Source organism: Syngnathus typhle, linkage group LG14 (genome assembly GCF_033458585.1).
Source record: "Syngnathus typhle isolate RoL2023-S1 ecotype Sweden linkage group LG14, RoL_Styp_1.0, whole genome shotgun sequence".
In the NCBI taxonomy this organism is placed as follows: domain Eukaryota; kingdom Metazoa; phylum Chordata; class Actinopteri; order Syngnathiformes; family Syngnathidae; genus Syngnathus; species Syngnathus typhle.
The window spans coordinates 4,413,397-4,424,846 of NC_083751.1; the positions used below are offsets into that span (position 1 = coordinate 4,413,397).

At 45.0% G+C, this 11,450-nt stretch overlaps 1 protein-coding gene across 1 annotated transcript in view; it reads right to left on the reverse strand.

Moving 5' to 3' along the window:
* ncanb (neurocan b) overlaps window positions 1-7,947 on the reverse strand; it is a 35,550-nt gene extending 27,603 nt beyond the window's left edge. The window contains exons 1-4 of the mRNA XM_061298340.1: window positions 7,866-7,947; window positions 3,314-3,543; window positions 3,074-3,242; window positions 665-839 (exon numbers count right to left, since the gene is read on the reverse strand). Of these exons, the coding sequence (XP_061154324.1) occupies window positions 665-839; window positions 3,074-3,242; window positions 3,314-3,543; window positions 7,866-7,941 (650 nt within the window). The 5' untranslated portion in view covers window positions 7,942-7,947. The remainder of the gene's footprint in view (window positions 1-664; window positions 840-3,073; window positions 3,243-3,313; window positions 3,544-7,865) is intronic.
* Between the last annotated feature and the right edge of the window lie 3,503 nt (window positions 7,948-11,450).

The window sequence follows — 11,450 nt, forward strand, 5'->3', positions numbered from 1 at the left end:
ATCCGTATTTCGGCGCCGGCTTTAGCTGTTCTTTCACACGGGGGATGATTAAAAGATTTTGTTTGGGCTCCACAAAGACATTGGATGAAGCAAACACACAAACACACACTACTATAGGCTTTCTCAGAGTCTCTCTGTAAGGGAGTGGTCTCTCCTCCCAGCCCCCTCCAGCCGATAAATCGATGGCAGCCTCGCTATTAATTGGCGACTTGGCTGATGTTCACTTTGAGCCTTCTCAACGCGAACCAATTAGCCGTGTCCCCAGTGGGATCGTGGGGAGTATGACGGAAACCGGCGGAAAGGGGGGGGGAAAAAACAACAACAAAAAAACAACCTGCCAGTCGGTCTCCTTGACGACGGCAGTAAAGTGTAATTAAAATGTAAATATGAGGCACTAATGCCGACGGGCTGGAACGACTCACGGTGTTGGAATGTGTGCGCAAGCACGGCGTGAGGGGCAATCACGGAGTGCTGACGTTCGTACTCGCGAAATATAAAGTCGATGGCCGCCATTAGTTTTGTTGCCGTTGTCATAATCATTATATAGCGTCGACTTTACTACTTCCTGTTCTCTAACGAGGAGCTAAGCCTTTCTGTGCATCTCTCGTTCAACCCGATTATTTGCAGTGAGTCGGATGAGGGAAAAAAAAAAAACGAGCCTCACCGCACGGTCTGGTCCGACAGCCACCCGGCGTCGCAGTTCTCGTAGCCGTCGGCAAAGGCCGCCTGCAGCTGAGCCGGCGTGGCGATGGCGGCGGAGTTCTCGGCGCACACCTTCTTGGCGTCGGCGAAGGACAGGGCGTAACGGTCGGGGGGGGCGCGGTAATGAAAGAGCACGCCTGGAAGCCGAGAGAGACGTTCAAACGTGAGCACGTACGTCCATCTGTGCGGCCGCTGGAGAATATTTGCATCAGACAGCCACTTGATAAAAAAACAAACAAATGTCACCTTGCTGCATGGCTCCGCTCACCTTCGTTTTCAATGGCATATGCTCGTTAGAGTTGAAGTCTGGGGACTGACTTGACTTGTTATTCTGACGCTACGTTCAGTGTGTGTCATCATCGCTGACCGCTCTCCGACTTTGACACCTGGCCACACTTGCGCTCGTTAGCCACGTCCCCAGCGTCCACATGAGGGTTGTTATCCGGCTCGCTTATTAGCCAAAATGCTCTTTCAGGTCATGTCTGAGTCGAGCGTTTGCTTCCAGACTGAGTCGACCCGCTTGCGACCTTGCTTGATCAATGCAGATGGTGGCCGCTCATTGCAATTAGGAACACAGTAAGGTGCAATTTCCACAACTGTGAAAAGCCACAAACCGGATTTTCCATTTAAATTAGAACAAAATCGCTTTCCGTCACCTCCGATATTCGCTCGTAGCTCCGTTCCCGTGACGATCGACATGAAACGGGTGTCCGGTGATTTTATCAGCAAGATGACAAGGATCCGTGTGAAATGGAGAGTCGGGTTGCCGCGAGGCCATTAGCACTCCGGGCTATCGGCATTGGAATTCCTCAAGGGCCGTACTTTTTGCAGAAATATCGAGGCTGTTCAAATCCAACTGTGTGCTTGAGCGAGCTAAAGTGTGTTCGCACACATCATCGTATTTTTCCGAGAGGCCACTATGAATATACACTATGAAGACTTTTTGGCTCTCCGGAGTAAAAATATATTCCTGCAGCTGTCATCGGGTATGTAATTTATGTCCTCGGCAACGCAATTGTATTTTGAAGTATTTCCTCAGCGCAGTGGAATCGGTGGATCTGATCTCCAGCCTGTATAAGATGTATCCAAAGCAACATCTCTATTTGAGCATGACAACTAAATCTTCGAAGGTCTGTACAATTTCAGTTTTCAGCTACGTTGAAACGAACCGAGTACATATGTGGGTAAATTGAGACAAGATCAGGATTATTTCCGTACATCCCCGTGACATTTTTGTTTAGTGGGGTAGCGCGAGAATACAAAATACATTTCTTGGCTCAATAAAGGTTGGAAAACAATGCGCTTGTCAATTAGAATGCAATTTCAGCCGAGGCTGCCTGTTCTCCGGTTAAACCGGATCCCCCGCATGGCCACGAGGGACTGGAACAATCAATAGCGTCATGTCTAAGAGACATACGATTGACTTGAAAATACGTGCGCTGAAAAGCTAAGCAGGCAAGAGTGAGTGAGGCGTCGTGTGGGAAATTAAAAGCGGCAAAATCCGAGGAGGAGCGCGAGTTATTGATACAGCCAAGCGGTATCAATAACTGCTAATGGTTACATTTGAAAACAAGCATTTGCGTGACGAAGGCTAGCTTGACGGCCAATTAAGAGCGAACCGTGGGGACGGCAACTCTTCGCTAGCGATGTAATTGGCGTCTGTGTGAATCGGTAGCGCTCGAAGCTCGCTAATCAATTGTTGGACGTAAAAAAAATGGAACATTGTTTTTCTCCTTAGCAACGTACATAGCAGCCGATGTTAAGATGCCATGATGAGATCTTTCTTCTTCTTTTTTTTTTTTTTAACACCTGTCGGCTTTCGCTTTCATTTCATGCACGGACTTGGTCGGCTCGAGAGAATCATTTTTAACGGGTTCGAGCTCTCTCACCTTTCTTTCCCTCATTGTCGTGTTACGCGGACCGTAAACAAGCCTGAGGGTAATAGCCGCATTAGCGCGACGCCTCGTTATTATTCATAGTGTCCGACCACCAGTGCAAAAGGGCCGGCCGCACACAACCAAAGAGCAAAGTGTTAAATTGCAATAATAATTAGTGGAGGCCGAAAAGAGGCGCACTTGAATGACGGTTAAATGGTGTAATTACCGCGGACGTCACCGCTCATCATATCGTAACGGCATAAAACACGATAGAAGATCATAAAAACAAGCCAGTGCGCTGGGCTGTGTTTTAATACCATCCCATTAAGTGTGATATTTATGATTAAACTCAAAAATCTGGTTTTATAGTGAATCAACTTTTCTCGTAATGTTTTACATCCATATCTGCCTAGCAACAGGCTCCGCCCACGAGCATAATGACAAGTACTGAGCAGAATTATGAGATTCCACTTCATTTTTTACACGGCACTGACCTGTGACCTCCAGCGGGACGGTGTCTCGCTCGTCGTTTATGCCCACCACCACCTCGCAGCGGTACAGGCCCGAGTCGCTGGACCGCAAGCCCGTCAGAGCCAGACTTGCATTGTATCGGTTGCCGCTGTAACCGGGCAGGGAAACCCGACCCTGGAAAGCCTTCTTAACCTGACAGATGAAAAAGAAGACTGATTATTCAAATATCAAGAACCCCATTGGTTCTTGTGCGTGACGACTACCTTGATGACGTTGTCTTTGGCCACCAGGACCGACTGCTCCTTCAGCGAGCCGTCCGAGCCTCGCTGGCCCCAAATTTTGGTCCACTTGAGGCGGGGCGGCTCGTGGGTTGGAGCGGCCCCGGGGCGCAAGGTGAAGAGACAGGGGAGCAGCACCGTCTTGGAAAGCTCCTCGCTGATGACCTGATGGGTCACCTTATGCATGCTCACCACAGGATCTGCGTCGCTTAAGCCTGAAGATGAGATACCCTGGACTTCAAAACGGTGACCATCGAGCAACATCATGAGTGTTTGCTAGATAAATATGGGCCAGTGAATTTGTCCGTCATCGTGAAGAAAGGGTCAATTAAGCAGGGAGTAGAGTTCACAGTGGTGGATGTTAAAGGGAGCCCCGGTGTCAAAGCGGATAAAGCTTTAAGTACCTTGAAGCTATTAAAGCTTAAGTGCTTTGCATGTGAAAGTCCATTTTACCAGATGGGACAAGGGACCTTCACAAAGGAAACAAAGCGACAAAACAAAAGTGGAGACATTTTGATCAATATGCTTCAAATAAATTCGGTTGGAACGATTTCAGTGATCATTTCTTTCCAACGGAGTAAAATGTTGACTCAATCAATTGTTATTATTGCTATCGTGTGGTAAACGTCAACACTTATTTGAATTCAATGCAGTGTTGATCCATGTATTTCATTTTTAAAATGTGAATTCAATCAGCAGAAATGGTTGTGTAATGCTGCCAAATGCCTGCATTGCGTCGTCGGCTGCTTTATTCCAAACGTCCTTGGTGGGGTGTACAAAGGAACATGAGAGCTTATCTAAAGCACTGACTAATGACTGAAGGAAAAAAAAGGGATGGGATAGAATAAAAGACGTCAATAGGGTAAAGAACAGGAGAAAAGGTTGCACCGTGGGAGGAGATATTGAGTCGGCTGAACTCTCAGAGCGATTAGATGCATCTTGCAAACATGGAGAGCGTAAACACGGCACTGGTTTCCATTTCCTGACAACACTTCTTCCTTCCGCAAACCACCAAATCCCTTTTCAAATCAACATCCATTTGAAGAAGAGGATTTGCGTTGACAATGACTGCTTGTTCTTTCACGACAACTTTGAAGTTCAGTGGAAGCAAGAAAAGGAAATCAGACACTCATTAATCTCTTATGTAAAAGTCAACTATTGCGTTGTATTGATTCCAGTATTGAATACTTTGTATTGAGAATATTTCAATACTGTTGCCAAGGAGGGCAAGTAAAGATGAAAAAAAACAGTGGGCCTTGAATGGATCCCTGGGGGACAACTAAAAACGCAGGGGAAATTCCCCCGCCAAAAAAGTCATTTAATTAGAACATGCATGATTGATACGAGTTCAATTAAAATTTGGGAAATTACATCAGGTTACCGCATTTTAATCACGCATATCTGATAAGTACAAATGATAACCTAGCTAGCAATTATAATGAAAACCACTGAAAGGATGAGAAAACAAATCGAAGAGTCGCTCTTACGACTTTGGTGTAGACTTTGTGGCAAACTTAAAAGCCTGGCTTCTGTCTCGCTATTTGCTCGGAGCCCCTAGAGGATGTGGCGCTGATCTTTTGCTAACACTTGTGCCCCCGTCATCTTAAAACACAGCCATCGACAAACACGCAATAAAGAGCCGTCCTGGAAGACAGAGATTTTCGACAGGTGTATTCTTTTTCCAGATGGGCTCCGTCAATACTCTTTCATCCATCTGCCGGATTCTCTCACCTTCTACTCCCAACTTTGTGGCGAGTCAAACAAACTTTACAATGCCACTCACTTGTGCACGCCATGCGGGTGTTTTATCTCTCGCCTGGCAAGCTGTGAGCTGCGCAGTGAAAATCAAATGAAATTAATTTGCAAATTCCCTCCAGAAATCAGCAAATTAGATGGCAAGTGGGTGAGGAGAAAACAAACACAAAAAACGCATTGCTCTTCCTCAGAGGTGATTAACATCAACTAGCGAGGGCGCTTATTGCTAGTGTTCGAAATCGGCATTCAGATAGAAAAGTGATCACGAGATTTAATGTCTTGAGAGACATTTTAAATGTGAACGGGACTCGGCTCTTCTTGCCGTGCCGCATGTTTCTGCGTGTCGTCACCCATCTGTCTGGCCATTCGAGGTCTTTGGAATTATCAAGCGACGCGTGGGAGCCTTCCCGCGTGTCGCGCAAGGTGAGTCCAAATGGCATTTCAACAGCCGCCAGAGTGCATTTCCACTCCCGAGTCTCGTTTTAGCGATTTACACCCCACGTCGGTCAACTTCATCCTCTAGCCGGAAATGTTGCCGTCTTGTTAATTGTGCAAATTGATGCTTGTCGGGAAACGAAAAGCAAACAATGATACAAACAAACTCTGATGACAGATATTAATCGGGTCGTAATTCATTAGGTGCTCGAACGCATCATACCCGTAATCGCCTGAAATAATCGACTGACTTGCATTCATACGTTAATTATAGAGGATGTTGTTGTGGAAAATTGTATTGGATCAGAGTCGGACTCCAATTACGGGATTTCAGAAACCGCATCGGAATTTACGAAGAAGAAACGCAAGCCTATCGCACACTCACCCACCCACATATGTGCATAAGGAGGGTGGGCTTTTCAAAAGACAAGATCTGAGGCGCCTCTCCGTTTCATGCATGTTGAATGAGAAGAGACGTTTGATCAGCGCTGCAGTGCAGATGCTTTTGCCGCATGCGCGCATTTAACGAAGACGCCGAGCACGCCGACCGTCCGTAACGGGTGACCTCGTGTGAATGCGCATCGACGCGCTCTGCCGGGTGGACGTCACTCAAGGTTGGAGTTCGGTCACGCTGACGCAGTTTCAAGTCAAAAAAACAAAACCTTTGGAGTTCACCTCTCACAACCTGCTGAGGAGCACACATTTTTGGGAGCTTTTCAAGTCCCATGCCACCGAGTGATTAAAAGGTCTGTCTGCCGTGTCGCTACGACGCAGCGACTCAAAGGGAGGTTTGCTGCCACCGTTTGTGGCGTCGGAGGCGAGACGATAAAGTTCAAATCTAGTGCGACGCTTCACGATCGCAAACATTCCAAACATTCCAAACATGCCCTCGCAACCTCTTTGCAAGTCTGGGAAGTCACATTTTCTCCAAACAGCAATTCTATCGAAGAAATGATCCGGTAGGTTTTCTGACATATTCTAGTAGGAGCAATTTGGTTCCTCAGACCAAAAAAAAAAATGGACGGCTTGACTTGGCGCGGTGGCATAAAGCGAACCACCTGGCGGATGTAACCGCAGGCTTTCCAAGAGTTGTGTTCTCATCACCCTTCTGCCCGGGACACTGAGTCTCGACTGGCGGTGCCAGCAAGTCTGTCGCTTTTTCTCACTTCCACCAAAAACATAAACAACACGAGGGAGGAACCAAACGAGTTGGAAGCGACGCAGAACACGGAGGAGTACGACACATGCCCAAAGCAGGTAGTAGTGCAAGTCCAGTGAATGGATTGACAGGATAGCGTTTATATTCGTCTCAAGAAGGACATTTACGATGATTATTTAATTAATCGACTACTAATCGACTATCAAATTCATTGATAATTATTATAGGATAAATGTTTGATTGATTTGAGTTCAGAATTGTCTAAATATTCCAAATTTCAGCTTCTCGCCATTAAATTTTGTGTTACAACAAAATAAAAATGTGCTTTTATTTTGGTAAATAATGATCAATATTTTTGGTTATTTTTTGACATCTAACAGATCATAGCTTTAACCGGTTCATCATTAATTCATGTCAATGTGAAATGATCACACATAAAAAAATACAAAAAATATTAATCGATTAATCAGCAGAATAATCGGCAGATTCATCAATGATCAAAATAATCTTTAATTGCCGCATGATTTTTTGCATAATTTGAATTATCACTGCATGACAAATTGGTGACACTAAATGTAGTTTGTCAGTTTGTACATTTCAAGTTTGGGGACTGATGTGAAAAAAGTTTGGTAATCCAGGAGTGAATAATAAATGTAGAAAACTTGCAAGCAGACAAATAAGCTGACAGGCAGCAAAAATGATCCGACAGCGACGATAAGCATGCCATCTCCCTGTCTTAATTTTATCAAGAGTGCAAAAAAAAAAAAAAAAATCTTTGAGTTGCTGTCAAAATGAGCGGATTGGAAATTAAAAAAAATAATAATCAAAGATTAAAAGGATGGATGGTTTTCCCTTTGAAGCGCTAAGCCGTCTAAACTCGCGTCTGGGTGGCGAGAGAGCCGCCATGGCTTTATATTATTGGAGCAAAATGGACCATAAGACGGAAACGTCGAGATTAACTAGAGTTGTTTCCGTGACGCTAATTGCAAAGCCGATGACGGCGACCGAGCGATTACGACTGACGGCTCTGTCGATGGCTGTGACTGATGTTCGTTTGCGCTTTGGTTTAAGGCGGCTAATTCCTTCTTCCGTGACGGACTCATAAACAACCGACTGACCTCGTTGGCGTGACGAACAAAAAGACCAGGACTGAAGCTGAGTGATCGTCAGTGTTGGGTTTGGACTCACCCCGGCTGACGGCGCGAAGCAGCAGCAGGAGGGCCAGCAGGTTGTGCGGTCCACACCGAGGCATCGCGTCGTGCATCCCGCCAAGCCTGAAAGAAAGACCGATTTTGAAAAGCCATGTCTTTGGATTGACAGCTGTCACGTCATTCGTCATTATGATTTAGGGCTCCGAAGCCCTTTTCAAGGCTCCGTTGGTTATTATTACGAGAAGTCTTTAAAAAAATAAAAAATAAAAAAAGGGAAGGGCAGTGAGAACAGGCTCGACTGGCTGCTACTGTCATGTTTCATCTCTCTCAAGTGTCATTTGGACTCGAGGCCATTATCTTTATACTTGAGAGGACAAGTAGCTCCCATTTGGATAGCGGCAGCCGACTCTTAATGACTTTTAAAGCCTCGTTTTGCTTTTGTCTTTTCCCGTGTATTCTTAATCGGGACCGGTGGGTGGATTAAAACCGACTCTGGCGTGCGCGAGCTTCACTTTGATGCCGTTATTTGTTGAAGAATGTGTTCGAATTGGTGACGTGAAAGTTGAAGTTATTAGTAGCAAAAAAGACAACAGAGATTGTCGTAAGAGGATTAGTTGGAAACATTTTAGAAAACAAACTTATTTGGTGGGCTGTTGTTTGAATGATGAATGGTTATGAGAGGATGACAGCTAAATACGCATTGAGATAGATTAGAAGTGCCCCGTTCTTTGTTTTTAAATGTGAAATTAGTAGAAAGTTGACAGGTTTGAGGGGGATTTATTCAAAAAAGTGTTTTGGAAATAAAAATTCGGTGGGTCTGAAATCTTACGAAATTTCAAGTTCAGCAGAATTGAACAAAAACTTTGAGTCAAATTCTTGACGACTTCAATTTGTTTTTGCCGTACGTGGAACTCCAATAAATTAATATGATTATTACGACATTTTAAAAATGTAAAAAATATTTCACGCTTGAAGGCAATTACAAACTTTTTTAATGGAGCCATTTTCGCTATGCACAGCAGGACACATTAGAATTTTTACCGTGTCGAACTATGCAAGGTAATCTCCACAGGAATGCATATTTGCTGAGCAACATTGGAAGGTCTGACGACTTCATCTGATTTGGTGTCCATACCGTTCCATCAAAACGAACAAGATAAAAACCGTTAACCAAACATGGTTTACACAGACGAGAGTAACGAGCAGATAAGGGCGAGGGAGGCAAATCCGACATGATGCGGGATCCAGCGCGCGGTGCAACCAGGCTACGTATATACTGTCAAATTATACAATAACACTAACACTACATGCACCAGCTATTTATTTGGCAGGCTGACAGGAGCAGGCTGTGGTGAAGGCTCTGAGAAGTTATGCAACTGTCAACTTCAGATCTAAGACACACGGTGGCTTGGTGCACTGAAATACTTGGATGATTTAATATGGAGCATAAAAATATGCTTAACGGCCCCCAAAATAATGTGGATGTCTATACGTAAGACTTGGCTTGAGTGGTGAGGACCACGGTTAAAGGCAAAGACATGACAGAAGTGGAATGGAGCATATTCTCATACCGCTTGCCAATTAAGCTGTCAGTTATAGGCCAGTGATTCACAACCACTTAAGTGAAATTGGATCATTTCCCGTGGCAAATTATCCACTTTCAACTAATTGCTGCAGAAATGATTATTTATCAACGACAACGGCGCGCTGAATTTCCTCGATTGTAAAGGTAGCAGGAAATAAAATCATCTGGATCGAGTCGATTTAAAAATGTGCGACCGCTTGACGAGATAAAATGGCGTCAATTCGGAAATACGAAACAGAGACTCCGGCAACCCGAGTGTCTGTTGTGCGTCTAAGATGATATATGTGTCGCCGCATTCACAGGACGGCGACCAAATGAGGTGAAATGAAGTCAGGCTTGGACGGCCGAGAGGGCTCAGAGTAAATAATGAATGTGGGCTCTCTCGAGGAGACGCGGTGGGCTCGAGGGCAGGAGGCGAGAGAACGAGGGAGGATTTTGATGCGTGGGACGGCGGCCATGCTGGACACCGGTAGCCTGTGTCAGTTACAGCCGTGTGTGTCGTCTTACAGGTTCATGTGAGGACGCAAATGACCTTGACCGATATTTGACAGTCAGTCGCCATGTCAACAAAAGACCAACCAAAATATGATTTTACGATTAAATGACTACAAATTGCCACTTCAAGTCTCTAAAATCGACGATTTCCGCCGATGGTTAGCAAAGCTAACGATGTAATTACCCTTAAAGTTTCTTTTGCATAGAAATAACAAGAGCAATTTTCCCGACCCGTACTTTGGATTGTTGTTGTTTGGATTACGCTCACTCATTGAGTTGATGACATGTTTTTTTCGCCACCTCGCCGCAAAACCCCTCGAATCCCTTCGGAACAAATGAAACTGCACTCCACTGCCACTTGATGATTACTTAAAAGCCCCAGAGGATAATCAAAACTATTGTGGCTCCCAGATAGGACTTGTTCGTTTCAAAAAAATAAAAATAAACAACTACCTCTTATCTGTGTGGGTTCCTGATAAGAGCATTTTGTTTTGTTATTCTCTCACTATATTACTTTTTTAGGCCCTTGAGCTACCAGCCTGTTTAAAACAAAATAACATTTTATCTGTACCTTACAAGTATTGCTATGAGCGCTAATGTTTTCACGCCTCCATTGGAGCTGCTTGCGCAATTCCGAAGAGCGCGTTAACATTTTCCAGAAAGTCCAGAGTATCGAGAGTCGAGTATTGTGAACGAAATAAAATTTCTAAATCGATTTCAAACTTTACACGACGACCTCCCAAAGGACAAAGCCTTTGCTTGACTAGCACAAGGTCATTTCCAGGATGAAGCATTCGGCAGAGGCAAGGCGGCTATTATTATTTTACGATTCGGTTGCTGCCGTGATATCTTTCATGTGAAAATGTCAAAAGATTCACAGGGGGGGGGGGGGGGGGGTCAAAATCATTAAGAGGTGCGAGAACGAGTTGTCACGGCGAGCAAAGCCAATTTCAGATCCAGTCACGCGCCAACTCCCAAATGTTTTGTGAGTGTGCTCGGACGGGAAATCGTGGTCGATCTTCCAATTTGAAGAAAAACAAGCATTGGATTCACGTTTTGTCATAATGAAGCTTGACTTTTAAGAAGAAGTGTGTCTTTTGTTGATATTTTGCATCAGCGCTGTATCGCTTTCCGAGATGATGTTTACGGGATTTTGAATGGAAGCGAAAAGCCGCTGCAATGAGCTGCGAAACAGAAAAGGACGCCATGAATAACGCCGAGAGGGCCGCTTCGGACAAAAGCCGCTACGCCGAGCATACCGAGTAAGTTGAAAAAGCTGTGCGGAAGTATAGAGAAAGCTATTACTTACAGTTGCATGCCACACGGGTCTCTTTTATTCATTCACACAAAGCCCTTGCGAGCCAGCTAGCCAGCCGCCGACGCTATTAAAAGAGAATCAGCCGTTACTTTTCTATAAAACGTAATACCTCGCTCTTGTGTCAAGGAAAGGCGGGTTCACCCCACATGAGACGGAAAGAAAAAAAGGTGGCGAGAGGTCAGGCGGTGAAAAATGAGAGGAAAGCTTTTTGCAACGTGGGGGGG